General features: G+C 51.2%; 9 protein-coding genes across 9 annotated transcripts; 7 read left to right on the forward strand and 2 right to left on the reverse strand.

Annotated features, from left to right (window-relative positions):
• Positions 1 to 803: 803 nt before the first annotated feature.
• VFPPC_01849 (hypothetical protein) lies at positions 804 to 2,341 on the forward strand (the record flags this gene model as incomplete). The annotated part of the gene is made up of 4 exons (XM_022428242.1): positions 804 to 1,030; positions 1,089 to 1,283; positions 1,333 to 1,604; positions 1,665 to 2,341. 4 exons carry the CDS (start codon positions 804 to 806, stop codon positions 2,339 to 2,341), a joined length of 1,371 nt encoding a protein of 456 aa, XP_022284764.1.
• Positions 2,342 to 3,038: 697 nt separating this feature from the next.
• On the forward strand, positions 3,039 to 4,617 carry VFPPC_01850 (cytochrome b-c1 complex subunit 2; the record flags this gene model as incomplete). The annotated part of the gene is made up of 4 exons (XM_018281608.1): positions 3,039 to 3,269; positions 3,370 to 3,544; positions 3,603 to 4,447; positions 4,522 to 4,617. 4 exons carry the CDS (start codon positions 3,039 to 3,041, stop codon positions 4,615 to 4,617), a joined length of 1,347 nt encoding a protein of 448 aa, XP_018150400.1.
• Positions 4,618 to 6,830: 2,213 nt separating this feature from the next.
• On the forward strand, positions 6,831 to 9,554 carry VFPPC_01851 (PAB1 binding protein; the record flags this gene model as incomplete). The annotated part of the gene is made up of 3 exons (XM_018281609.1): positions 6,831 to 6,903; positions 6,960 to 7,335; positions 7,394 to 9,554. The coding sequence occupies 3 exons, from the start codon at positions 6,831 to 6,833 to the stop codon at positions 9,552 to 9,554; spliced, it is 2,610 nt and encodes an 869-aa protein (XP_018150402.1).
• Positions 9,555 to 13,504: 3,950 nt separating this feature from the next.
• On the forward strand, positions 13,505 to 14,197 carry VFPPC_01852 (RNA polymerase Rpb1 repeat domain-containing protein; the record flags this gene model as incomplete). Its single annotated transcript, XM_018281610.1, has 1 exon — positions 13,505 to 14,197. The coding sequence occupies one exon, from the start codon at positions 13,505 to 13,507 to the stop codon at positions 14,195 to 14,197; it is 693 nt and encodes a 230-aa protein (XP_018150403.1).
• Positions 14,198 to 17,629: 3,432 nt separating this feature from the next.
• Positions 17,630 to 18,034, reverse strand: VFPPC_18667 (hypothetical protein; the record flags this gene model as incomplete). Its single annotated transcript, XM_022430244.1, has 1 exon — positions 17,630 to 18,034. The coding sequence occupies one exon, from the start codon at positions 18,032 to 18,034 to the stop codon at positions 17,630 to 17,632; it is 405 nt and encodes a 134-aa protein (XP_022286012.1).
• A 657-nt stretch (positions 18,035 to 18,691) lies between these two features.
• VFPPC_01853 (GPI-Mannosyltransferase II co-activator domain-containing protein) lies at positions 18,692 to 19,498 on the reverse strand (the record flags this gene model as incomplete). Its single annotated transcript, XM_018281611.1, has 1 exon — positions 18,692 to 19,498. The coding sequence occupies one exon, from the start codon at positions 19,496 to 19,498 to the stop codon at positions 18,692 to 18,694; it is 807 nt and encodes a 268-aa protein (XP_018150404.1).
• Positions 19,499 to 20,836: 1,338 nt separating this feature from the next.
• Positions 20,837 to 22,678, forward strand: VFPPC_15442 (tubulin alpha-1 chain; the record flags this gene model as incomplete). The annotated part of the gene is made up of 7 exons (XM_018293195.1): positions 20,837 to 20,861; positions 20,963 to 21,003; positions 21,071 to 21,097; positions 21,181 to 21,256; positions 21,359 to 21,889; positions 21,959 to 22,382; positions 22,453 to 22,678. 7 exons carry the CDS (start codon positions 20,837 to 20,839, stop codon positions 22,676 to 22,678), a joined length of 1,350 nt encoding a protein of 449 aa, XP_018150405.1.
• Positions 22,679 to 23,089: 411 nt separating this feature from the next.
• Positions 23,090 to 24,258, forward strand: VFPPC_01855 (hydroxymethylglutaryl-CoA lyase; the record flags this gene model as incomplete). Its single annotated transcript, XM_018281612.1, has 2 exons — positions 23,090 to 23,353; positions 23,410 to 24,258. 2 exons carry the CDS (start codon positions 23,090 to 23,092, stop codon positions 24,256 to 24,258), a joined length of 1,113 nt encoding a protein of 370 aa, XP_018150406.1.
• Positions 24,259 to 24,934: 676 nt separating this feature from the next.
• VFPPC_01856 (vacuolar ATP synthase subunit B) lies at positions 24,935 to 26,835 on the forward strand (the record flags this gene model as incomplete). The annotated part of the gene is made up of 7 exons (XM_018281613.1): positions 24,935 to 25,033; positions 25,100 to 25,184; positions 25,241 to 25,260; positions 25,318 to 25,353; positions 25,417 to 25,578; positions 25,635 to 25,960; positions 26,028 to 26,835. 7 exons carry the CDS (start codon positions 24,935 to 24,937, stop codon positions 26,833 to 26,835), a joined length of 1,536 nt encoding a protein of 511 aa, XP_018150407.1.
• Between the last annotated feature and the right edge of the window lie 450 nt (positions 26,836 to 27,285).

The following is a 27,285-nucleotide window of genomic DNA, read 5'->3' on the forward strand; positions in this document are numbered from 1 at the left end:
CAATTGCCTGCAATGAGAAAGTAAAAACAAATTGATGCCGCGACTCACACCCATACCCCATGCCGTCTACAGTCTGTGGTCCAATGTATTTGAACATATCCAAGTTTCCACTAACGCAGCTCAATATGCCTCAGCACACAAGGCGATATGCGATACCTTTCCCTGTTCAAATACTTCTGACCCCCCACTGTAGACCCTAGAGGTACCATCTTCCCGAGGAGCTTCTCTGCTGACATACATGAATATCTGACACCAACACACAGCAGAGTCGCAAGAACCGACTTAGAGGTTAGCACTTGGGCATCAACTGCGTTCCCTACTTGTATATGCGTCAGAAAGACCATTGACGACCTCGGTAGTTGGCCATGAATGCACCGAAGAGGCGTCACAACGAGGCAGAAATGCCCCGTCTACGAACCTGCCAAACTTGCTTTCACGCCAAGATCAAGTGTGTCAAGACTCAAGACTCTGGCGCATGCGATCGATGTCTCCGGCTGGATAAACAATGTGTATTTGCTCAGTCTAAACGACGGGTGGTACCACGTACTGGGTAGGCGTAGAATCTTGCGCACATGATTTCTCAACTGACATGAAATGACATTCGAAGCGCGCAGAGATTGGCTTCTGCAAATCAAGAAAGGAGTTGCTCACCAGTAGCATTGACTTCCTCGAGTCATAATACACATCTATCTCAGCGAGCGTTGGTGGGAAGAATTGACGATGAATCCCCGTGCTGTCCCCTCAGCACCGGGATCTTGGGTACTGAAGCTGCGCAGAATTTGCTTGATACTTTCTATTCCAGAATGAACCCCCATTTTCCGTTTGTTTTGGTGCCTCCGATACCAATAGAGATGCTGAATTGCCAAAAACCGGCTGTCTGCTTGGCGGTTCTGGCTGTAGCCTCCTTTGACAACGCCACCACGCAGCAGATGCTTGGAGAGCTTTTCAACAAATTGGTTACCCTTCGGATGATGGATGGCAATTTTGCGTCTCTCGAGATGCTTCAAGGGCTCCTGATTTTCTTAGCATGGTGAGTTGACAAGATGTGACGGTAGCACTAATCTGATGGAGGTGCTCATCATTCACAGGGCACAATATCAACCACGACCAAAACGGTATTCGCAACACTTGGGTCTAGCCGTCAGTATCATATCCGATTTGAGAATGGATCGACCAAAGAATACGAAATTATGGGGATTAGATTCTAAGAACGAGGATAGTGTCCACGACTGGACGCCAGATGAGGTCAGGGCGGTTGCTGGAACGTACTATTTGGCATCCAGGTTGGTAGCCTCGTCTTTACTCGAGACTCTGGATAATAACTTTCTAAAGTACGTCTGTTCTTTTGCAGAAATCTCGAAGTTTTGGGTACAGGCCTTACTACTTACAACGATGTGAGGCGCTGAGCGCCTTGCAATTGGAGCCCTCGGACAAATATTTGTCTCTAATTATTCGGATGCAACGAATGATCGAGGCAATCAGTGATACTATGGCTGGGGAGCCCGAATCCAGTTATTTACCACCGCCGGGATTAAGGATAGAAGAACTGGCAAATGAGTTGACAACGGTGAAGGCAGCTATATCCTTCCCGCTGAGCGAAAATCGTAAGTTTCGGCCTGATAATCTGAAAAGTGAAAAAATGCCGCTAATTCGCAATCTTTTAGGAATTTTGTCACTGCAAGTACACATAGCGGAGCTGCTCCTCGGCCAGTCAGGACCAGGCGAAAGCCTTTTCGGACTTGACAAGCTCCAGGAAGGTCGTGTTTCCTACGACAACCCTCATGAATTCCTACAGTGGTTGTCAGGTAGTATCTTCGCCGTGAAGTCCATAGTCAATATCTCTCTTGCACTTCCTGTAGGAGACGAGGCCATAATCACGAATATGGAGTGGATTGCACTCTATTGCGGACTTTCTCTTGCAACAAGGCTAGATATTGTGGCAACACATCCAAACATTTGCCAACAGACGAAGCAGCTGAGGCAGTTTACCGATATGGCTCACGTTTTGCGCCAAACAATACTGCGATTGGAGTCGGCTTCAGTTTCGATTAAGGATCCCGGTGGTGAGAACAATGTGTTTTTGCACCTCGCAAAACGAGCAAAGTTCTTGGAAACCTGGTACCTTGGCCGACTAGCGCAGTATGCAACCACTACAAGTAGAATCAACTCGTCGGCTATAAGAGACTACGCGCCAACTTTGGATCCAAATATGGGCTGCTTGGACACGGAGACGAATAGTGGAACTAATGGCCACCATATTTCGGACATGCTTGCAAGTCTGCAGGCAGAATATGATTTTGGCAGCTTTACTTTTGCACTGCCCGGCCCTTTTGATCTCTAATGGAGACTTTGGCGAGACTTCTCGTGGTGGCTTGAGAAAATGATCAGCCAATGTCTCACCATCGCAGTAGGATATGATATGGTGCCACTTGGAATGGACATTGTTTGTAAAATTAGGACGTCTTCATCTTTGAGAGCTGTTGAGGATGTACCAAGGTCCGTTCATAACGCAAGGTGGGCTCCATATCGTAGTCAAGGAGGTGTTGGGATGCATCAACTCTAGCTGAGAGACCGGTTCATTCGTGCCACTCAAGAACCATCTCTGGAACAAACGCAGTCATACGGTTGGTGACGTGCCATGCAGAATTCTGTGAGCAGGTTGGGGGAGCTTCGAATACCACTGAAATTTATTCCAATTAGACCATCCCCAAGAATATATTTGCACAATAAGTACTGCGCCGCCATATTGGGATGTTGAAAATGATCAATTGTTCCTTCATCATGTGAATATGCTGGTTGTGGTGTAGGGTGAGTTGCAATCGCGGAATGGTCATCGACGAGGTACCCGCTTCAAGCTTCAACAACCAGTTGGATGCCGGGAGTTGATCATCCAATCACGTGATCCCCAATCCTCCCCCGAGGCCGAAAATTAGACGGGAGCTGGTTCGTCGAACGAACGAGGCACTTCTTTTTGAGATCCAATTGCTTCACCACGACGGCCGAAGGATACCCAATCGCCTACGCCCTCACGCTCGACAATGATCTCGAGATCGTCTCTCGCGCAAACCGCGCAGCAGGCCGTCCGTCGGTCCTGCAGCGTCCAGCCCTTGCAGCGCCGCGGTTTTGCTGCCGCTGCCTCGACGGGAGCCTTCGAGACGGCGGATGTGTCCGGGTTGAAGGTTGCTTCAAGGGATGCTCACGGTCCTACTACCAAGCTTGCGGTTGTTGCCAAGGCTGGTACTCGATACCAGCCTCTGCCTGGTTTGACCGTTGGTCTTGAGGAGTTTGCTTTCAAGGCAAGTCTGCCCGCGATGACTTGATACCCGCGGCTAAAAAAAAACACCTGAGCTAATTTGCCGCTGTTTCTAGAACACCCAACGACGATCTGCCCTCCGCATTACTCGCGAGTCCGAACTTCTTGGTGGCCAATTGAATGCCTCACATACCCGAGAAGCCCTCGTCCTCGAGGCCAGCTTCCTCCGGGAAGATCTGCCTTACTTTGCCGAGCTTCTGGCCGAAGTGGTCTCAATGACCAAGTACACCAGTGAGATATTGCCAGGCCGAATTGGGACTGGAACGAGGCGAACTAACATCAATTGTAGCCCACGAATTCCACGAAGATGTCGAGCGAGTTCTTCACATTAAGCAAGCCGCCCTCAATGCCAACGTTTCTGCCCTCGCCCTGGACAACGCTCACGCCGTCGCCTTCCACAATGGCCTTGGTGCTTCCGTTTACCCCTCGTCCTCTTCGCCCGTTCAGAAGTATCTGAACGAGGAGTACATCGCTAGCTACGCCGATGTCGTTTACTCTAAGCCCAACATTGCCATTGTCGCCGATGGTGCCTCTACTGATACCCTGACCAACTGGGTCGGCCAGTTCTTCAAGGATGTGCCCGCCGCTTCCCAGAGCGGCCAGAGCCTCAAGACTGAGGCTTCCAAATACTATGGTGGCGAGCAGCGAACCAGCCACCCCGGTGGTAACTCCATGGTCATTGCCTTCCCCGGATCTGATGCCGCCGGCTCCAAGCCCGAGATTGCCGTTTTGGCCGCTCTGCTTGGTGGCCAGCCCACCATCAAGTGGGCTCCTGGCTTCAGCCTTCTCTCCAAGGCTACTGCTGGAGTGTCTGGTCTCTCTGTCTCCGCTTCTAGCTTGGCTTACTCTGACGCTGGTCTCCTGACTGTCCAACTGTCTGGTACTGCCGCCTCTGTCCGCAAGGGTGCTGAGGAGACTGCCAAGGCTCTGAAGAGCATCGCCGACGGCACTGTTGGCAAGGATGATATCACCAAGGCCGTTGCCAACGCCAAGTTCAACATTCTCGAGAAGGCTCAGCTGCGCTCCCCCAGCCTTCTGCAAGCCGGCTCTGGCCTCGTGAACAGCGGCAAGGCTACTGACTTGGCTGCTCTGGCTAAGGGTATTGATGGTGTTACTGCCGACAAGTTGAAGACTGTAAGTTGCCTCACCTTGCCGATTACTCCTTGTATCGTCACTTGGGATCGAAAGCTAACTCATTGCTGCAACAGACTGCCAAGGCCCTCCTGGATGGCAAGGCCACTGTTTCCACGGTTGGTGATTTGTTTGTGCTGCCATATGCTGAGGAGATTGGCCTTCGGGTATAAAAGGAGTATTATAACGGCGGAAAAAGCTTGGGAAGAGCCTGTACCAACAGTTTTAAAGTCGTCTAGAATGGGTGGGCCGGGGCTGCCATGTTTGTGAATATCTGTAGTAGAAATCCCCTTTGTTCACATAGCGTTCCAGCAAGTTTGTCCGGTGTTGGAGTGAGAGTGACAGTGAACACAGCCTGAACGATTGCCAGGCCATTGGGTTTTGCGTGTATGCTGACACGTTTACCGCCAAGCGTAACCGTCCACAAGTATCATCCACGTTGTCTGTGTGACTACCTACCTAGGTACCTAGGTATGCAATACTGGCCGAACAAGTTTTAGGCTTCCCATGACTGCCAGAGAAACCCGATGGGTTGCGTGATTCGGTTTCAAAGCAGCGGGTGAGCATAGTCGAGCTCTATTGCGTCTGGGAGGCCTGCGAGTAAAGTTAATCGCTTATTATGACTATTGTAAGCTTATCGTCTTTTTCATATCCTCTCTACGGGATGGAGAAAAGTAAAATTGAACTGAGTTTCCAAGCCTGAACTCCTGAATTCTGTGCAGTGATAGTGGCGATCAATTGCACAGGTGGATTGAAGCGATGTTCAGGGTCTCGGCTGTGAAGTAAGGCTCTATTGTTATCCCGGTCTTGTGTAAGACCACGAGTCACTGGCTCACTGTGCAGGTCATGTTGGGTACATTGACGGCACACGGCACGGGAACAATGCGCAGCAACAAGGACATGGGACAAGCAAACCAAAAAGAAACTGGCGCAGCTGTGGCTTCCATGACAATGCAGCAGAGAGCCAAAAAAATTGGGTTTCCCCTTAAAGTTTTACTCCGCTTCTGCGATTGACGGTTAGCAAAAGTAAGTAGAGCTGAGGTCCATTCATGCGACGTATATTTTTCTTTGGTCTGTCTCTGTCCCTCCATTAGCAAACTGCACGGAAGGAGTTTGGGCAGCCGGTGAGCATTGACGTGCAATTTGTTGGAGGGTCCTGCCAAAATAAGGGGTACATGGAGCACCTAGAGTCAATTAGTGTGAAATTTGACATCACACTGTATGAAAGAGTATCGCCAAACTTTGCATAAGCCTAGTGAAACTTTATTCGTACAGTGCCAGGGTCTCTTGAGTGAAACCAAACACAGTGTCTCATGTCCGTTCTGGTCTTGCCGGCGTACTTGAGCAATGTACTCCGTATTTCTTCCCCTAAAGTTACCTAGTACCAGACCCCCTCAAGCGTCCGGTGTCCTGACAGAATTCTGGTCTGGCCATCTGGCTTGCGGCCCACAAGCGCCTCATTGTAGTTTGGGCAAGTGTGACAGGGTACGGGAAAACAAAGCCTCATCACCAACCTCCACTGCTCGTGCCAGAGAACTTCTCCCTTTCTCGGCTTCCATTTTCCATCTCTCCATGCTCTCCTTGCCCATTGTGTGGCAGTCATAGCACCGTCGAGCTGGACGGCACGCCGGAGATCCTCCCTCCTACCTTCCTGTCCTTCGCTTTCCCTCAAGGTAAGCCTCACGACCTCCTCTCGTGGCCGCTCGTCCCCCCCGTGCTGCGCCAACCTCGTCCAGCACTGTTCGCTCGCTTCCTTTATTCTCAATCACCACAAGGCCTTTGAGTCTACCGAACACCACGTCCGCTGTTCGGCAGTCTTTGTGTCATTCGTTTGCTAATTTCTTCCATAACAGAAGCGGGGAGAGTCGTTGACAGCGAACTTTTTTTTTTTCCTTTTTGTTTCAGCTCGTTCGACCCTGAGCTAAAACCTCATCTTTGATTCCGAGTTCGCGTGACACAGAGGTTCTTCATCGTCATCGCAAGGTTCGTACACAATGTTTCATGGCGATTGAGAATTTGGTTGACTCTCCCTGAACACTGATCCCGTTGGCTTCGCAACATATCTGTGATCGAATTCAGCTCAGTGGGCGATCCACAAACTGAATCTTGTCCCACCATCCTGATCTCCCCTATTGACATTGCGATCCGAACCATCACCAGCCAAAAATCTTCCACGGTTACGTACTAACCCTTCAGCTTTTTGCCCATCTAGTAGGACGTCCTCTCATTAACCTTTCGAACAATACCGTCGGGCACGATACGGTCCCGAAACACTCGCCTTCTCGGCACGAGCTGGCGATTTGTTGGATGCAGCGCCGAGACCATCCACATCTGACAGTTCTGAACTTCTATTAGCGATTGGAGCGTTTTTCTTTTCTTTCTCGAGATGCCTGTCCCCAAGAAAGAAGGCACGCCGAGCGGAGGCGGTGCCGCCAGAGCCGACGGCCGGGGTCAAAATGGTATGCCGGATGTCGATCCTCAATCATTAGACAGGCACTGACATAAGTGTGAACAGGCAATAGATCAAACTTTCGAACCGATGCAGCTATATCAAACAGCCGTTTTGGGAACGAGCGCACCTTGCAGCCCTGGGTTCCCGATGCTGCTGATGGTGTGGACGGCAGTCTAGAGGCCACCTCCACCTCCAGCAGTATGCCCTGGGATCAATTTGCTGCAAACGAGAAACTCTTTGGCCTGAAGACTGATTACGACGAGAATATCTATACCACTGCTATCAACAAGACACACCCTCAGTATCGGGAAAGAATGGCTGCTGCCGACAGAAAGGCCAAAGAAATAGAGCGCAGTGTAGCAACCACGGCTCATGTTGCGGAAGAACGTGTCATGGATTATGTTGGAGGTGGTGCCTCGGAGGAGAATGAAGAAGACAAGTATGTTTTATGCACTTCTGGTGCTTGAAGATGCCTTCGCTGACTCGTATGACTATAGGTATAGTGGTGTACGCCGCCAGGACTTTCCTCCACTCTCCGGGGCTGGCCGAGAGAACCGTTACACGCCCCCTGCCAAACGTGCACCCACGTCGCAGTCGACTGTGAAAGGTGCACCTGTTGATCCAGCGATCATATCCTCACAGCTCAAGGCTCCTGCTAAAAGACAAGCTGCGTCGACGGAGCAGTCACGACCTCAGTCTTCGGAGGCGATTAAGAATGGCGTTGCTGGCAAAGCAGAGACTCCGAAGTCGTCTACACCCAAGCCCGTGGAAGAGAAGCCCAGTGATTCTAAGGCAGCAACCCCGCCTAATACCACTTCGGAATCCAAAACGCCTGAATCCAAGCCTTCGGAGAAGACGACCGCAGCCGGTCCATCCTCTGCATCGTCCTCCCGTAACACGTCTTCTCAGCCAAAGGAGGCAACGCCAAGCGCAACATCCACCGTCGAACGTGACGTATTAAAGGAATTTAAGAGCTTTGCGTCTCAGCAGCGTCTCAATGCAGAAAAGGCTAGGACCAACAAGGCCCGTGCCGATAAGGAGGTCAAGTTGACAGAATTGAAGAAGTTCGCAAGTAGCTTTAAGCTGACAACTCCCGTACCCACGGATCTGGTGTCAATTATCGCAAAGGACCCAGCAAAGCAGAAAGAAATCCAGGCAAAGGCTATGAAGAATGCCGAGGAGATGTCCAAGTCCAAGTCGGATTCGGCGGCGAAAGACAAGAGCCAGTCTACCAAGGAGGCGGCGACCACGAAAGCGTCTGATGTCCACAATCCTGCCAATACAGGTGATAGCCGTGCTACAAGAACAGTCCCCGTACCACAGGTGTCTGGGCCTACAGGCAACGGTAATAGACACGCCGGACCTCGCCAGCAATTTCCACAGCAGCCATATCATCCCCAGCCATATCGAAACAACCGCGGTGGCCCGCAACACACCACTTCCCAGCAGCCGACCGGAAACTTGGCACAAAGACTTCGTCATGTGGAACAGCAAAGGTACTCGCAGCCGCCTCCCCCAGCACAGCACACTCCAGGCCATGAGATGCGCGCTCCCCCTACTGGTCCCGCCAGCAATGCGGATTCTGGCTTCAACAGGCGATTGAGCGGAGCTCCTGGACAGATGGGCGCCAAGTTGAACCCTAACAGCCATGAATTCAGACCTAGCCCTTTTGCAGCCGCTTTCAATCCCAACAGCCACACCAGTGCAGGTTCTAGCCCACGCACCTCGGTCAACAACGTCACTGACAGCCCCGGCCCTGTGGCACCGCAGACCTCCATCATTCGCCGTAAGACGAAAGCTGTGGATGTCAATAAATGCTCGATTTTGTCGCATATCAAGACCTTGGCGCCGCCTCAAGGACGTAACTGGGACGACAACGGCGGTCTACGGCCCTCATACGACACTCTGCCAACGTGGCGACAGCTACAAGACGATGAAAAACCTGATTCAACCATGCATCTTACATATAAAGAGTACCTCGAGCGACAGCCTTTCAACGGGCCCTCCGCAGCGACTCCAAATCCCACGCATGTCGTTCCACAGATGGCGCACCAGCACCAACTTCCATTTCATCTTCAGCACGGCGCCCATAACGTGCCAACTCGGCAGTCACCGCACATGGCACCGATGCAAATGCACACGCCACAACATGGGCCTGTACCGCATCCGCCGTACGGCTCTGACGAACACAGGATGATGCACTCCAATTCAGCCCAGTCGTTTGCTTCTCCTCGCATGGGTCAACTTCCAGTTGCATATCCTGGCCAGGGCCCGTATCAACAGCCAGTTTTCGTTGCCCCAACTAATCCCCAAATGGGACAATATCGCAGTTTCTCCAACAATCCTCACTACGTACCACCGCAACAAGGTCACATGGGTGGCCCGATGATGATGCAGCACCAGTTCATTCATGGCCCTCAAGGGATGGTTACGCCTCAGATGATGTATCATGGCGCTCATCCGCAATACATGCCACCTACTGGACCACCGCAGCCAGTTCCAGGTGGTAATGGGTATCCAAGCCCGGGACGCCCCGCTGCAGCTCTCATGATGCATCAAGGCTCTCAGCAGGGCCAGCCTGTCTACGGCATGAGCCCCAATGTGCAGTACAACCAACCTGCATATGGTCCGGGTCAACCTAGCGGGCCTGGTCAGTGATGACATCTTCTACCTTGCACCTTTTTTATGTTAAAACGTGGCGTGGCATTGCTGGCCGACCTTAACCTAGTCAAAGGCTACCACGGCTATGTGTAGTATGGGTCTACTGTCACCTTTTGAGCGACGGGAGACGGAAACGCCAGCCGTTATTGCCGAAAGGCATGGGCCGACTAGGTTAAGAGTTATCATTGGTTACAGTCAGATTTTACTGGAAGATCAGTTGGCCGGCATGATGCTATCGGCTACTACATCTGACGGACTTGCCATATGATAACACAAACAAATTTTGTTAGGTGTTGCACCAGCTATGTATGCAGCAGCAACTACTGCGTCTTAGGGAATGTTTATCACAATCCAGACGCCATTATTTTCATCTTTTATCTCAACTCTGGATTGCATGTGATGGGGGAGGCACTTTCCGATGAATCATATATTTTTTTTGGTTGCGATATGGATCATTGGTATGGGCCGTCGTTGGGGGTGTGGATGATGTATCTTGCCTACTTTTGGGTAGAGCAGCTTGTTATCCGAAGACCCGGTGGTTTAACAGCTTCGCAATGGCCGGTTTTCTCCTTTATATTCAAAACGCCTGAGAACCACCTTGTGATTGCACACTGTGGCGGTTACTGACTCCCTTGTACGTCTATGATGCAATGGAGCTTTGGTCTTGGACAATGGGCTGCGGAGGTTAGGTTGGGCTGGGTGAGGGTGAGGGTGAGGGTGAGGTCGAGAGTGATGTTGGGGGTCAAATGAACACTCATGGCTCACTCGACTATTGATTTTTGTACCAGAAGCATATCTTACTGGGCCAGCATTGGAGCCGAGCGTCGAGGAGCGAGCGACGCTGAACATGGGAGATATCAGCTTCTGTGGTCGTTGACAGGGCCTCGGACAGTTCGTTGTATGGAGAGGATAGCGAGCATGGCATGGAGTGGTTGATGGCTTTGGTATCAGATAGCCGGAGCAGTAGATAGTAGTTGTACAGTGAAGAGAATAAAGTCACATGAGACTCTGAAGCAAAGCCTACGCAAAGCATACACTCAATTTTGGTCAAGTACGGTAAAGAACTATCCATTTGATATGACGGCTGGGTATGCGGAAGTTACGTTACCGCCCAGACCTTGGCCCAGCCAGCTAGCACCTGGCTGGTCAGACTAGAGGTTAGTGTGCATTGGAGTACCAGATTCTCAGTCTCCAACATTCCGGGGTAAGTAGTAAGGACCTACCTGTTCGGTAGTTGGGCTGGCACGAGACGAGTTGCCGACAGGACAAAGGATGTGGGGAAGACTTCGGTTTTGTCCACAAAGATTGCGATGAAGCGTGGTGAGCCAGGTTGTAGACAAGGCTCTTGAGTGCTTGGGTTCTTGGCTGAGTTCCAAGTTGGCTGTGACTGGGATAACGGACTATTGTGGCTGAAGGAGGTTACAATAAGCTGCAGGACCAAAGTTGGCGCTACGGGACTGTAATTTATCCTGAAGGATGGGAAGAAAAAGGACACTAACCGGGGGAAGTGGCAGTTTCATTCCATGATGGGGCGCCAATCATAACTATATCAAGCAAATAGTCCGTTTAGTTGTCGCTTTGGTGTTTTGCTGGTGCACAACGAAAGCGGGCATCTGTTGCATCGGGCCGCTTGCATTCGAAAGAAGCCATAGAGCCAGACATACATGAACTTGAGCTCCAAATAGGAAATCGGTTCACTAGCCACAGAAACAGCGGCGTCAGGAACAGGTGCGTGGGGGCTAGCAGCGATTCAAAGTCGCTTTTGTTGCTGCCCTCTTGGGACATGATTTACATGGAATGAATGGATGATGCATGGATGTCTGGTCCTGTGCTAGATTGAGGGCATGTCAGGTCGACATGGGGACGGGGGGAGGCGACGTTGCAGTACATACAGCTGGCCACGGTATGGCGCCTGCAAGGAGAAACTGAGATGAAGACTCTGGGGATGTATAATTGATTGGGGTGATTGCGGTTATCGTGGATATATCGTCTGCGGAGGGCGTCCTCGAATACTGACGCCGAAAATGCGCTGCTCGTCGCTGATGTTGCTCGTGAGCCAATATATGGTAATTTAGATTAGATGAAGAGACTGACACGAAATACGGGCGTCCTATCAAGTGATTCGTGTAAAAATATCCCTCATCCAGAAACAGGCGGATAGATTAAATGATGTGTGCGGAGAATATTGAGTATATTTTGGATTGTATTGGCCCGCGGATGTTTTTCCTCAACTGACAACCTTGATGCCGGCCCTAAATGATCCGCAGATGATGCCAACACACGCGGAGAGGTTGGACGACGAAGTGCCTTATACTACAATGAAGTGTCAAAGTTGGTTCGTGCTTCGCGTACCCCGGCGGGATGGGAGACGTGGAGGACAGGCTTGAGGGCTTGGTTCACGAGGTTGGTTTAGAGTCGGAGAGATGCTATGCGGGGTCTTGGTGATTTTAGTGTCGCTGACAAGACGAGGAGGGACGATGTGTTGCATGAAGATTAATAGTGCTATCATCGAATGCTTGGCAAGATTGTTTGTGGTTTGTGATTTCAGGCTTGAAATCTTGGAAGTGTCTTGTGACAGACGATATGGCAGGAGCGATGCAGACTGGAGGCGGACATAACAACTTGGAACCTTGGAACCAAGTTTGGTGTGCTTCTGGTGCCTGGATTTCTGCTGGTGGCTGCAGAAAGCGGCTCCTTCGACTACTCGATTGGGTCCTGGGCTTGGAGACTTGGACAACCCCAGACATCCGGCCTTGATTCCAGCCCAAAGTGGGCATTCGCGCTGAAGGAAGGAGCTTGTTGATAGCTAGCTCCTGCCAGACCATGCATGCAGACAAGCAGCATGAAAATGACGATCTTGGAGACGAACCATCGAAGAATCCCGGCTCCTGCATCCACAAACCGACCAACTGTCATGCTCAGGGCTGTGTAACCATCTCCAATTAGCGAGCATCTTTTGTCTTCGGCGCACCTATACACATCTCCAGCATAATGTTTGTTGAAACAGTGTCAAACACTATTCTGGCTTGATCGTGTCACCATCGTTGCACAAGTCATCAGGCTCGGATTAAACAACTATCATCTCATCATGACACTTTGAATCATCACCGGTTGTGAGGACACACTGGGCAAACGACGAAAGCTAGTGGAGACTAGCACAGGGGTAACTTATACAGGTATGCTTCAAGTTGCATTCCGTGTGGCCCTGGGTTGATGTTGCATAAGAATAGGATGGTGTTGTTGGTCAAGTGAGTAGTCGTTAACCATCGACACTAGATGGAAGATCCACACGCCTCACAAGAAGAGCTACACCCCTTTCTCGTCAAGACTCAAGAGTATCAGTTGCCATTTAGCTGCTTGAAGAACTACCTAGGTAGTTCCTGGGTTGCCACTGGGGTAGTTATCTGCTTGACAAGCTCCGTTCGCGCTTCGGAATTCTGCGGCCGGGGTCGGCGGCAGCTCTAACATGCTGTTACGGGCAACTTTTCTCCGTCGGACCTGGGAGGACTCGCAGTATCTGCTGGTTGATGGTGATTTTGTGCGTGGGGGTGGGAGGACGACGACAATGACCTAACGTTACGTGCCTAAACCAGCTGTCTATTGTCCATCATGGGTGCGAATAGGAGTTGTGATTCAATTGTTCGGGATGGCACACACACACGACTTAGACTATATGCCCTTGCTCATACACATTCACAGGGTGAATGAATATAAATTTCGACTCATCTCCCTTGAAGATGGAAGGAAACATCTCTCTCATCTCATCATTCACAGCTCCTGCACATAGAAACTCAGGGTCTTTGATAGACTCTACCTTCTCTCTTCTTGTCTACATACTTTTTTGCATCCTAGTCACAACGAGCTAGTATCTCTTGTTCTTCGGAATCAACCTTCCTTCAAAACACACATCTTTCTACAACAGAAACAACATCTCAAAGCCAGTCAACATGAAGACCTTCGCCGCTGCAACCGCTGCCATCATCGGCCTTGCATCCTTCGGATCAGCTCATATGGAGATGAAGGACCCTCCTCCATTCCGCTCCAAGTTTAACAAGTTCACCACCGACATTGACTACAGCATGACCTCGCCCCTCTCGGCCAGCGGCTCCGACTTTCCTTGCAAGGGATACCATAAGCTCGCTGGCACTCCTCAGGGCCAGTCGGTCGTCACTTGGACCCCAGGCCAGTCTTACAAGATGACCATCACCGGCGGCACTCCCCACAATGGAGGCAGTTGCCAAGCCTCTCTGTCCTTTGACGGCGGCAACAGCTGGAAAGTCATACATTCTTACATTGGTAACTGCCCTGTCATGGGTGACTCGAGCTACAACTTTGCTCTGCCCAACGATACCCCGGCCGGTAAGGCCCTCTTCGCCTGGTCCTGGTTCAACCAGGTTGGCAACCGCGAGATGTACATGAACTGCGCTGCGGTTACCATCGCGGGACGTAACAGCGCGAAGATTCGCAAGGCCCGTGGTGTTTCCGACTCCATCAGCAGCCGCCCTGCCATGTTTGTTGCCAACGTTGGCAATGGGTGCTCGACCGTCGAGGGCAAGGACTTGCTGTTCCCCAAGCCTGGTCCCGATGTCAATGTGAACTCGCAGAAGACTGCTGGTCCCGTTGGAAACTGCGCCAAGTAGGATTTGACGCTGTCTAGCATCGCGACCGAGACGGGAACCGCTACAAGCAGCTCCAGTGAACCTTCGACCTTGCCTTACGAACCGGTTGATGCTACATCAGCCGCGGGCATCGCGAATGTCCAGACATCTCCAAGTGCAACTGCTGCGGTGGATGGTGAGGGAAGTGGAGGATCTTGTGGTGGGCATTGAGGACTAATCAGACATCTATGGGAATTTAGACTCGCAGGCGAGCGTCATCATGGCCGGAGACAGAGCCATTCCGAATGCATACTATTGTTTGGAGGAGAAGCATGCATTTTTTGTAGATTTGAGAGGAATGCCGCGGGTGTTTTTCGTTTGTTATACAGAAATTGATTTTGTTGTTCTGTATTCCGTTCCATTACGTGATTTTCTTGTCATGGGAGTGAATTTGTTGTCGTAACGCAGATGGGCTTGTATTCCGTTTGCATTTCTGAGCCAATATACTAACACAAACTAGGATGTGTGAGTATATACTTGGATGTGGCGAAAACTTTCAATACAGACTGTAGACTAGACACAGGTTTAGTTTGCATTCACTACCCTCCAATTTGTGTTCATACATTAGTAGAAGGTGAATGTGTGATGAGCACCGGAATACAGATTGCTCATCGTAGGTATCGTGTAAGTTTAGTCCGGCAAGTAAACTGCCCTGGTCTAGGTTGTTAGGGTAGGCGTAAATAACCCCACGGGCCTGACAACACGATAGCAAGTCGGAATAGAGGTACGTAATGTTGGATTTCTATTAAGTTGCCTCAAATAGGAGAAATTTCAATCGTCTTCACAATACGTATTCTTGGTAGTATTGTATCTAGTTTAGGTGAAGTGGCGTAATTACGATTGCTCGAGATACTAGTACACTTGGAACAAATGTAAGTGAAACCCGCAATTGTACAGACATAATCAGAGTGACATAATGTGAATCGGATTTAGGCATGGGAATCAATACTTCCCTCCGCGGTGGATTTGACACAATCATACAAACACAGTCCCTGATCATAAGTATTTGACCACAGAGAATGGATTAGTCGCCTCAAGGTGGGCAAATACACCTCCCACTGTATCGTTAGGTTCCCAGCATGGCAACGGTCATGCTCGCATGGATATAAACCGGGCCACAAGTGTGCACGCATTGTCACCGAGATCTGGAAATACTACACCACAGCATAAGAGGGCGAGGAAAGTTGGGCTGTCTGTCATTCGGGCGGGCGTTGGACTTGCGAGTGTTCTTTTGCAGTTGAGATGACGAAGCCGAGGCTGATGTCGTGCCTGGTGGCTGGGCCAACTTTCGCCGCCGAGGCAGTGCTTGGGCGTTGGCCATTTTCTCGACACCGTGGAGGGCCAACAATAAGTCAGGCCATTGTGTACGGAGTATGGCAGCATGAGATGAGGCCTCTGGCAAATGCTAGTTTGCGAAAGTTCTGATTGGAGGCCTTGGGTTGTATTTCTAAAGTCTCGCGATGCTGGGACTTCAGAGATTCATGCAGGGTACAATCGGCTCTGCCCAACGATGAAAGGTTTGCTGTTGATGCCAGTATGAACAAACGTTTGAGCCCGATGGTCGCGCAGATTTGGCCTTGTCACGGTCTGGCCGGGTCTGATGAGGTGTCTCGTGCCATGCATTTCCTTGGTCTCTTTGAGGACCCCAAATGTTCGATGAGACTTTGACTGAATGAATGGTGCCGAAGGAACATTGAAGTTTGCGAGGCCGCCAATTGGCAACCTTGGTTGGGCAGACCAGCCCCGCCACCTTGGCTGCTGGACTTGTGCTTGCGGACATCGGGAAGGAGCGACTGAGAGATGGGGTCTGGCATTCGCAATAGCAGACAATAGCTTCTAAGTTCCTAAAGTTAGCAACAAAGGATCGATAGACAAGCCGGCGATTGCGGTAGACGGGACTTGGTTGTGTACCTATCGAGAATCATGATCGCTACGGAGTACAAGTACCGCAGTTGATGTTGAGTCTGGCCTGCATGCACAAGAGCCGCGAAAAATAAACAAACAGCTTATACCATACGAAAAACTGCAAACTAGAACCGGGAGAATGGAAGGCTGCCATCGCTTCCACCCAGACTTGGCGACGAACAGAGCCTCGACCCCCTCCACCGGCAGATGCCACCAGACCAGGCCAGACTGGCACGGGCTTTGAGTTGAGACTTTCCATGTCTCTCTCTCTAAAGTCTGGTGGTCTGGTCCAGCCCAGTCCAGTCCAAGTCCAGTCGCAAGTACATGACCACATGGAGTACCACATGGAGTACATGCGGGCTGCCGCTCCCAACTCCAACCAGACCAGACCAGACTCCATGTAGAGCATTGAACTTAGACAATCTGGTCGCCATATATCGTCGACGCAGCCAGCGCCTTCCCCCACCACCCCAACTTTCCTCAACAACATCAAGCAAAACTGCTTGCGCTGTTTCACTCGCTCTCAATTCTTCCTCTTTGACCCCCGTCTGGGACACTTGGCCCCCTTCGTCTCCCGTCGTTGCCTTTGTTTCCCCCCAATCTCTCTCTCCTCACCTCGCTTCCCTCGTCCATCAGATCTCGACCAAAGCACTACCACTACCACCGCAGCCAGCACCAACCATGGCCGGCCCAACTTCGCCGAGCAGCGATGGTCCCTCGTTTGCCCCTCCTCAACTCCCACCCGGCTGGATCGCGCAATGGGATGGCGCCAGCAAAAAGTATTACTACGTTCAACTCGCTACCGGCGTATCGCAATGGGACATTCCCACGCAAGCTGCAAAGACTGGCACCACGCCTGGCCAGGCTGTCGAACATCCTTACGGTACCCCGCCGCCCGAGCTCATCACCCATCCCGATGGATCGCAGACTGTCAAACACCCCGACGGCACCCTGGAGCCGATAATGGCCGACGGAACGAGAGGTGTTGATGGACCAGCCGGCGATCGAGGCCTTGGTGTAAGTAAACAGATTTTATCTAGCTCTGCGCAGAATAAGCCTCTGGGCCGTTGGCCACTGTGCCGTCGACTTGGCATTTGGCCTGTGTCGTACAGCGAATGGCACTTGGCAACAAAATTGGTACAATGCTAACAAAAATCGGATTCTTCCACGATAGACTATGGCTATGAATGCAATTCTTGGCGGTAAGAAGCAATCATCGGGCGGCTCAGGCATCGGAGGGCTGGCCAGCCAGTTTCTCAGTAGCGGTAGCGGAGGCGGCAGTGGTGGCCACAGCAGCGGTGGAAGCGGCATAGCTGGAAAGCTGGCCGGACAGCTTGCATCAAATTTGTTTTCGCCTTCAGACAAACCCGCACCACCTCAAAATTATCACGGAGGTCAGAATACTCATAAGCCCAGCCACCAAGGCGGCATCGCTGGCGCAGTGTTTGGTGGCGTTGCACACATGTTTGGCGGGAAAGAGTCTTCTGGCGTAAGATTTGACCCCTTTTCCTATGCATGAGGCGGACATGCGGCGAATTTCAGAGCATGTTTACTGACACCGGATATTATAGAACCAAAATTTCGGATACTCCAACACCGGTGCTGGATCATACTCTGGCGGTGATGCGCCGACTTATCATCCTCCTGGCGGCAGCCATTCTTCAGCGGCTCCTCCTCCTCCTTCTTCGTCCCACCCGAGTTCGACCTCGAATCAACAACACCAGCAGAGCCAAGGATCTCCGGGCCAGCACGGCCAAGGCAGTCAACCTCATGGATCGCAGTCTTATCCTCCTCCTCCCCCGCCTCCCCAAGGCCACTCGCCTCACCAACAATCGGGTTATCAGAGCCAAGCACCCCCACATGATACCTACCAAGGAGCTTCTTTCCCAGGCCAGCAGCACCATAATCAACCATCGTACGGTCAATCCTATCCGAATAGCTCAGCGACTCCTGGTGGACAGTACGGCGGGCATCAAAGTGGACAGCACGGCGGCCAACATGGCGGCCAACATGGCGGCCAAGGGGGATATCCGAGTGGTCAACCAAACTACGGTGGTCAGCAGCATCAAGGCTATGGTCAACCTCCAAACCAAGGAGGTGGTTATAATCAGCAGTATGGCGGCGGCAACCAACCGTACCAAGGGAATCAACAGTACCAGAGTGGCCACTACTGAGGCAATGGCACTATCCAGAATTTCTGAGTCCCATCAATTGCTTGGTTCGCCTAGTAACCATGGGGAGTATGGGGTGGAATTAGTGACTCGCAGTTTGTCTTGTTTGACAGCGGACATAATGACAAAAAGGAGAGTACGGAGAAGGCATCTCTTTTGACTTTGCATAGGATTCGAGTTTTGGCGAAGAGGGCAATGGTAGACAGGAAACGAGTAACGACGGGTTTTTAAATGTTCTTTGCATGGATGTGTGAGCTTTTTGTATCTAGAATTGCACATTGGTCTTTTTTCATGATTCCAGTTCCCTTATACCCGGAACGTTTGTCGAAAAACGGAACAAAAAACACAAAGTGGTCACCGAACAGTATGTGCCATGATGTCTCAAATAGGGGGAAGCCACTCAATTCCGTTTCTTGGCTGGGAGTTCCGCCGTACCAGCTGCAGCTCGCAAGCCGGATGCCACCCATCGCGCCATAATCCAGGTCATGATGCCGAGCAAACCAAGATAACCTACAGTTGGCAGTAGAGACTCTGGCAGGACGTTGAAAAGGAATGGGTCGAGAATGAGATCGACCAGGACAGGTGAAGGGTTGGCCATCAGCTCCTTGTTGTCGGTGAAGTAGTCGGCTGCGGAGTGAATTTCGACCAACAGCGAGGGGCTCTTTGGAAGTTTGGTAGTCTTCCTCGTGCCTTGGTCATGTTGCAGTGATGCTACATAGGTGTTGAGAGACTGAAGTAGTTTGGGATTCTCTAGGACCCTGTCCGGGGTATATGCTTCCATGTCGAAGCGAGTTGGTTCCTGGTTGAGAGTATGAGCTCGGACCACGCATAATCCATCTACTTTGTTCATGTGGAATAGAATAACAGTCTCCAGTGTACTTACCAGTGCTGACCAGCAGACTCTCAGCTCGTACCTCTGATTCTCAGTCAGGTTGGTAAGAAGAAGCCATGATGATTGTCCTCGAAAATCTGTCTGCTCGGATGCAAAAATGCGACTCAAGTTTGTTCGAACGGATAAGTCATCATGTGTCAAGGTGTTGATGTTGAGTGACTCGAGGGTAGGGTTGGTGGTAGCCTTGACGGAAGGGGCAGAAGGGCCAGTGAAGATGACCTTTTCAACATTTCCGGCGACACACTGGACCAATATGCATAACAGAAGCAATGAATAGACAAGTACTGTCGTGGGAAATGAGTTGAGAAGCTGCATTGTTGGTGTCTAGTCATCTAGTGAAGTCGGCTTGGATTTGCGAGCAGAGCTTCTCATTGGCCGAGCATTCCATGGGAGGTTTTGACACGATGGATACTGCTACCATGGAGGAAATCGAGTGTTCAATTGTCGCGATAGCAGCTGTGAACAGCAGCTCGGTACAGTGGCTTCATTGATAGTATGATTCGCGTAGCGTGATGGTAATCATCAATTCAAATGTCGGAGCGTTCTTCACAGGTTGTTTCCCCTGTGATTTAAAATGGGACCGTGTTGCTGGCGAAACTTTGCCTGGAATGGAGGGGTCAATTCTTTGTTGGTCCCCTGATTGAGCTGATTGAAGTGCACGCAAGTATTCCGTCCGGAGGCAGGCAACCAAATCCGGGACTATGACCGCCGCTGTACAAGCTGTTTTTTTCTGACCTGGATACGGAGTACTTGCCTACAGATGCTCCATCCTTTGGGTTGAGGTATCGGGTGTTGTTTAATTAACTGCAAATACGTAGGCTCAACAATAATGGATAGCCTGTTGGTGACAGAGTTGGCGGAGTGGCATGATCTCGCCTCTCACCACAGCAGCCTGTTCAGTTGGCTCTCTTCAATATTTCGGGTGAGACCATCGCCATGGGTGTGGCCGGAAGAGCAGGAAGAGTGTCCCGGCCTCGGTTTTCGTACTGTACTTGTCGAAAGGACTTTGGGCCTCGTTGCTTTTGGGTAGCGTTTCTGGTGGGCAAAAAGACGTGTGAGCAAGGTGGATTCTCGTCAAATGAAGCAATAAGTAAACAGTGCACAAAGCGCCATGTCGGCAAGATGATTTGCGGGCCCAACAGATGGACTGCAGCCATCCACAGGCCATTTGAGCATCACCTGGAGCCACTTGAGCAGGTCAAGCCGAAGCAGAACCTGGTCGTCTTTTGGTGACGGAGCCAAAGCAGCCAAGGGGAGCTCAGCCTAGAGCGGTGAGCGACAGCCCAGGCACGCACAAACGCAGCCAGACGCAGCCAGAGACAGCCAAATACCCAGACAACACAGGCAGTGGAAGCAGGGACCTGCGAGACGCGCTTACCTTTTCGAGCCACGACGAGGAAATCAACAAATCCCCAGACAGCAACGCATCTCCCTCGCCCCCTCCCCCCCTGGTCACCCAAATTTCCCCCACCTATTTTCCTTCGCCATCACGCACCGAGCGAGACTTCTCTCAACCTCACACGTACCCAATCCCCGTGCACCAGAGAGGAAAAAAAGAGTCTTTTCTCGGCTTCGATCCTTCTCACTGCCTTTCCCCGTCTTTTTTCATACATACTCTTTTTATCACTTCTTGCGTTGTTGTAATTCGTCAACATGCGTGAGGTTATCAGCATCAACGGTAAGGAGCTCTACTGCCCCTCATTTGGGCTTCCCACACGCGTCTTTGCTCACCGCATCGATTTACTGGGCTGTTTGGAAATACTAACAGGGCGAACATAGTCGGCCAGGCTGGTTGCCAAATCGCCAATTCTTGCTGGGAGGTATGTTGGGACTATACTCGACATTTTTTTATTCTATAATCGTGTTACTAACGTTGTTTTGCTGCAGCTCTACTGTCTCGAGCATGGTATCCAGGTAAAATGCCACCCGCCGTTGTTGACAAATCCCCACCGACGCCTCCAGGAACGATATGGCTAACGTTGACGACCGTTTCACAGCCCGATGGTTACCTCACTGAAGAGCGCAAGGCTCAGGACCCTGACCAGGGATTCAGCACTTTCTTCTCCGAGACTGGTACGATTTTGTTTTGTTGGGTGCTGCAATATCTTCACTTTGATATTGTCTGATGCAACCCCCTGAGACCATGGACACACTCTAACAAACATGTTGATGTAGGCCAGGGCAAGTACGTCCCTCGCGCCATCTACTGCGATCTCGAGCCCAATGTCGTCGACGAAGTCCGCACCGGTGCTTACCGCAACCTTTTCCACCCCGAAATGATGATCACTGGCAAGGAGGATGCTTCCAACAACTACGCCCGTGGCCACTACACTGTTGGCAAGGAGCTCATTGAGGGCGTCCTCGACAAGATTCGCCGTGTTGCCGATAACTGTGTTGGTCTTCAGGGCTTCCTCGTTTTCCACTCCTTCGGTGGTGGTACTGGTTCCGGTTTTGGTGCTCTTCTCATGGAGCGTCTGTCTGTCGACTACGGCAAGAAGAGCAAGCTTGAGTTCTGCGTTTACCCTGCGCCACAGACTGCTACCTCCGTTGTTGAGCCTTACAACTCTATTCTCACCACGCACACCACTCTTGAGCACTCTGACTGCTCCTTCATGGTCGATAATGAGGCCATCTACGACATCTGCCGCCGCAACCTCGGTCTTGAGCGCCCCAACTACGAGAACCTGAACCGCCTGATTGCCCAAGGTAAGCTCCGCAAAGGAATATAATAGTACATTCATGGAATGATTCTAACCACACTTAATCTTGTTGCAGTCGTTTCTTCCATCACTGCTTCTCTCCGTTTCGACGGTTCTCTCAACGTTGATCTGAACGAGTTCCAGACCAACTTGGTGCCTTATCCCAGAATCCACTTCCCTCTGGTCGCCTACGCCCCCGTCATCTCGGCTGCCAAGGCTGCCCACGAGGCCAACTCTGTCCAGGAGATTACCATGTCCTGCTTCGAGCCCAACAACCAGATGGTCAAGTGTGACCCCCGTCACGGCAAGTACATGGCTACCTGCCTCCTGTACCGTGGTGACGTCGTTCCCAACGACACTCACGCTGCTGTTGCCTCTCTCAAGACCAAGCGCACCATTCAGTTTGTCGACTGGTGCCCTACTGGTTTCAAGCTTGGTATCTGCTACCAGGCTCCTGAGAACGTTCCTAACGGCGATCTCGCAAAGGTTAACCGTGCTGTGTAAGTTTGCCGCCATTACGTATGCAACGAGCTACAAAGAGGACATGAATTGCTAACGTGATGTGAATAGCTGTATGCTGTCCAACACCACCGCCATTGCTGAGGCCTGGAGCTCTCTCTCTATGAAGTTCGACCTGATGCACTCCAAGCGTGCTTTCGTGCACTGGTATGTTGGTGAGGGTATGGAGGAAGGTGAATTCTCTGAGGCCCGTGAGGACTTGGCTGCTCTGGAGCGTGATTACGAGGAGGTTGCCGCCGACTCCATGGGTGAGGAGGAACTTGAGCCCGAGTACTAGACAGTATTGCACGAAAGGAATGATTAAGCGCCAGTGGCCACTGTTTAATTCTGGACTCATACCCTAACCCCTTGAAGGGTGTATTTTTCTTTACAAACTTATAAGCCAAACCAGTTGTTTTAATGTCAGAAAACTCTGTAGATTCGAAATGTCAGCCGTCTACTGCAATTGTGAAGCCGTGTGTATTGTAAGCTTTTCATTATGTTGTGTCTCTCATGATGAAAGTGTGCTCTGGTAGTCCTAAAGTCGGCTTGTCGCGGGGGTGGCCTCCTGGGGGTCGGCTGATTGCCGGGCCGGCGTGGAAGCCGACGCTACGCGACATCCGTTGGATGTCCAAGATGCCGCCGACCTTCGTTCCTCCCACGATCCTTCATACCACGGTTTTTCGGCGCAAGCTTCCTAGTTGTCAACATGACTCTCATACGATCCGCCGTCTGCAGGGCTTGCAGGCGATCGCAGTTTCAACTACGACGAGGCTTTGCGACGGCCAGCAGCCAACAAGCTACACCAAACAACAGAGTCAAGCTGGTCGAGGTTGGACCTCGTGATGGCCTACAAAACGAGAAGAAGGCAATTCCACTCGCAACCAAGATTGAGCTCATTGAGAGATTAGCTAGGACTGGCGTCTCTACCATTGAGGCTGGATCTTTCGTTTCACCGAAATGGGTTCCTCAGGTATGTGGAATGGGCTCCTCCCGTCCTGTCACAGACACTAATTTGTGGCGACATAGATGGCCAACTCGAGCGAAATTCTTGAACACCTTCTTCAAAAGAAAGTTCAAGCGCCTGTTCCTATGACATATTCCTTCTTAGCACCCAATACCAAGGGCCTCCAGAACTGTGCCGACATTCTCAAAGCCAATCCCGAGACCTTCTCCACGCAACTCGACCCCCGAGCGGATGGCAAGGGTGAGCCAAAGCCCGCGTTGGAAGTTGCCGTATTCGCAGCCGCCACAGAGAGCTTCTCGCAAAAGAACCTCAACTGCGATATCCAGACGTCATTGGAGCGATTCAAGGCTGTGATTCAAGATTCCAAGGCCCTAGGTCTACGAGTTCGTGCGTATGTATCTGTAGTTCTTGGATGTCCCTTTGAGGGATTTGACGTCGACCCTCACAAGGTCGCCGAAATTGCTACGGACCTTTTAGAGTCTGGAGCCGATGAGATCTCCTTGGGCGATACTACGGGCATGGGCACCGCTCCCCGCACGAGCGCACTGCTGAGATGCATGTCTGCGGCGGGTATTCGCACCGAGGATATTGCCATGCACTTCCATGATACGTATGGTCAGGCACTGGTGAATACTGCAGTCTCGTTGGAGCATGGGATAAGAACTTTTGACAGTAGTGTTGGTGGGCTTGGTGGATGTCCTTATAGCCCTGGAGCTACTGGCAATGTTGCTACGGAGAATATGGTGTACTTTATGGAGACCTTGGGGATGGACACTGGTATTGATCTGGATGCCATGTCTGATATTGGATCCTGGATTACGGCGGAGTTGGGCAAGGCGAATGATAGTACTGTTGGGAAGGCTGTGCTGGGAGCGAGGGCTAGAGCTACAGCGGAGGCTGTCAAGGCTTAAGCTTAGTTGTTTGGGAGTTGGTGCATCTTTATGGAGTATGTAGAAGCAAATTCACAGGCGACAAATATTTTGTGATGACATACCATTCAAAATGTTGACGAGTTTCAGCTCACTTGTATTGAAAGAGCAGCTGGTAACACCACGAACAACCAATATTCTTCTATTATTGGCATATGGCGCCAAGTTGAATGGTCGTTATGTTTGGCCGTTTCAAGCTGGAGGGGCTGTTTCTGGGGCACAGCTCGGAACGTTGAAACCAGCCAGTCATGTGATGCCACTAACATCCAAGCCCGCCCGCTGAGCGTTCCCACTGAACGCTCAGCGCATCCAGCAACCTGTTCGAGCCAATACCTAGCGGGCGTGGGTCCTGTGTCTCACTGGCTTGAGGTCACTGGTGCGGGCTCCACTTGCGGCCAAGCAAGCTCAACCTCCTCCAACCTCGTCTCGTCACAGCTCCAGGGCTCGTAATCAACTCGCTCTCCGTCCGAGCAAAGAAAGGCAAGCCTTCATCTCGAACCACAACCTCTCGTCTCCGCATCAAAGGAGAGCCGTTGTCGCCACAACTTTTGGCCTCAGTCGGGTTTTTCTCCCGCTTCTCGTTCGCACGGCAGCCTGACGCACTCTCTTATCCCATCGTACCCCCACCGGACTTTCGCAGCTTCCTGCCTTGGCCACCATGGGAGATCCTCGCGAGTCGTCGTCGTACTCGGTCGTACCACGAATCCGATACAACACCGTTGGCGGTGTCAATGGTCCGCTGGTCATTCTTGAGAATGTAGGATCATAACGCTGCTTGAGAGAGAGGGACCCGAGGTGTACAGGCTGACAATGATGGCATTAGGTCAAATACCCGAGATACAATGAGATTGTGTCTTTGACGCTTCCTGATGGATCCGTACGATCTGGTCAAGTTTTGGAGGCTCGAGGTTCGTAGTTGCTAAGTGCGAGAGGTGGGGTTGCTTTTGCTAACAAGTTTGGATAGGTGACCGAGCTGTCGTCCAGGTACTTTTATGCGCGAGATGATGTGTGTGGGACGGTTATTGACGTAATGCGTGCTAGGTTTTCGAAGGGACTTCTGGTGTTGATGTCAAGAAGGTAGGCCACCGATTTGGTGTCGTGGAGGCAACGAGTTCCCCATTGTCTAACATGATTACGTAGACTCGAGTCGAATTTACGGGCGACAGCTTGAAGCTTGGTGTCTCTGAGGACATGCTTGGTCGTATTTTCGATGGTTCCGGACGTGCCATCGACAAGGGACCCAAGGTTTTGGCTGAGGAGTATCTCGACATTAACGGCAGCCCTATCAATCCCTACTCTCGAGTATGTCATACTCTCATTTCGATGCCCTCTGGAAGCCAAGTGCTAACAGTCAGTAGGAATACCCCGAAGAGATGATCTCGACTGGTATCTCTGCCATTGATACAATGAACTCGATTGCCCGAGGCCAAAAAATTCCCATCTTCTCAGCTTCTGGTCTGCCACACAACGAAATTGCTGCTCAGATTTGCCGACAGGCTGGTCTGGTCAAGCAACATGGTGTCACCAACAAGGGTGTCCACGATGCTCATGAAGAAAACTTCTCCATTGTGTTTGGTGCCATGGGTGTGAACTTGGAAACCGCTCGATTCTTTACTCGCGATTTCGAAGAGAACGGCAGTTTGGAGCGTACTACTCTGTTCCTTAACCTTGCTAACGATCCTACGTAAGTTACTGCTGTGGAAGCATGCTGAGTTATTGTGTAATGTGAAGATATCTAATTGTTTTTATAGTATTGAACGTATTATTACCCCTCGTCTTGCCCTTACGACGGCTGAATACTACGCCTATCAACTCGAGAAGCACGTCCTCGTCATCTTGACGGATTTGTCGGCATATTGCGATGCTCTTCGTGAGGTTTCTGCCGCCAGAGAAGAAGTCCCTGGACGACGTGGTTTCCCTGGTTACATGTACACTGATTTGTCCACCATTTACGAACGTGCCGGCCGTGTCCAGGGACGAAATGGCTCGATTACTCAGATTCCCATCCTGACTATGCCCAACGACGACATTACCCACCCTATTCCCGACTTGACAGGATACATTACGGAGGGCCAGATCTTCGTTGACCGTCCTTTGCACAACCGTGGTATTTACCCGCCCATCAACGTGCTGCCCTCGCTGTCTCGACTGATGAAGTCTGCCATTGGTGAGGGCATGACCCGCCGCGACCACGGCGATGTGTCCAACCAGCTGTACGCCAAGTATGCTATCGGTCGTGATGCGGCTGCCATGAAGGCAGTTGTTGGTGAGGAGGCCTTGTCTGCTGAAGATAAGCTGTCTCTGGAGTTCCTGGAGAAATTCGAGCGACAGTTCATCAGCCAGGGAGCTTACGAGTCACGAAGCATTTTCGAGTCACTGGATCTTGCGTGGAGCTTGCTCCGTATCTTCCCCAAGGACTTGCTGAACCGTATCCCCGCCAAGGTCCTGAACGAGTACTACCAGCGTGCCCAGAAGGATGCCAAGTCAAAGGGCAAGGCGCGAGCAGATGCGGCTGTAAAGGACCAGCAACAGACTGAGGAAAACTTGATTGACGCATAAGGCTAGTATTGTATTTTTTTGCGCGAGGAGAGTGCCCACGCGGATCGAAGGTGATACTAGGGGTGGAAGCGTTTCTTTTTGTGCTTGGAAGCAGTATAATAGACAAAGTGCAATGAAGCTCGGGGACCATGACAAAGTGCAGGTTGGTAAAGCAAGGTGTTGCCCTTTGTTGCGTGTGTGTACAAATGCGGCGGAGAGCCGAGTTGTTGCGTCATGTTTTTATGTTGGCTTTTTGTAGGAGAAGACAAACCCTGCATTACATTTAGATGTGTTTTACGTTGTGTAAGTGATCGAGGTGGGAATGCCATGCACAACTGAGTTGCAGCCAGCTTGACTTGGACTACTTGACATCAATATGTACCAGACCTTTTCATGAACGGGAGCGACATCATGCTTGGTCCTAGCGTAGGGACGCATTATGCCAGGTCAGAAACTTAAAGCACATACAAT

Source organism: Pochonia chlamydosporia, chromosome 1, assembly GCF_001653235.2.
Source record: "Pochonia chlamydosporia 170 chromosome 1, whole genome shotgun sequence".
In the NCBI taxonomy this organism is placed as follows: Eukaryota; Fungi; Ascomycota; class Sordariomycetes; order Hypocreales; family Clavicipitaceae; genus Pochonia; species Pochonia chlamydosporia.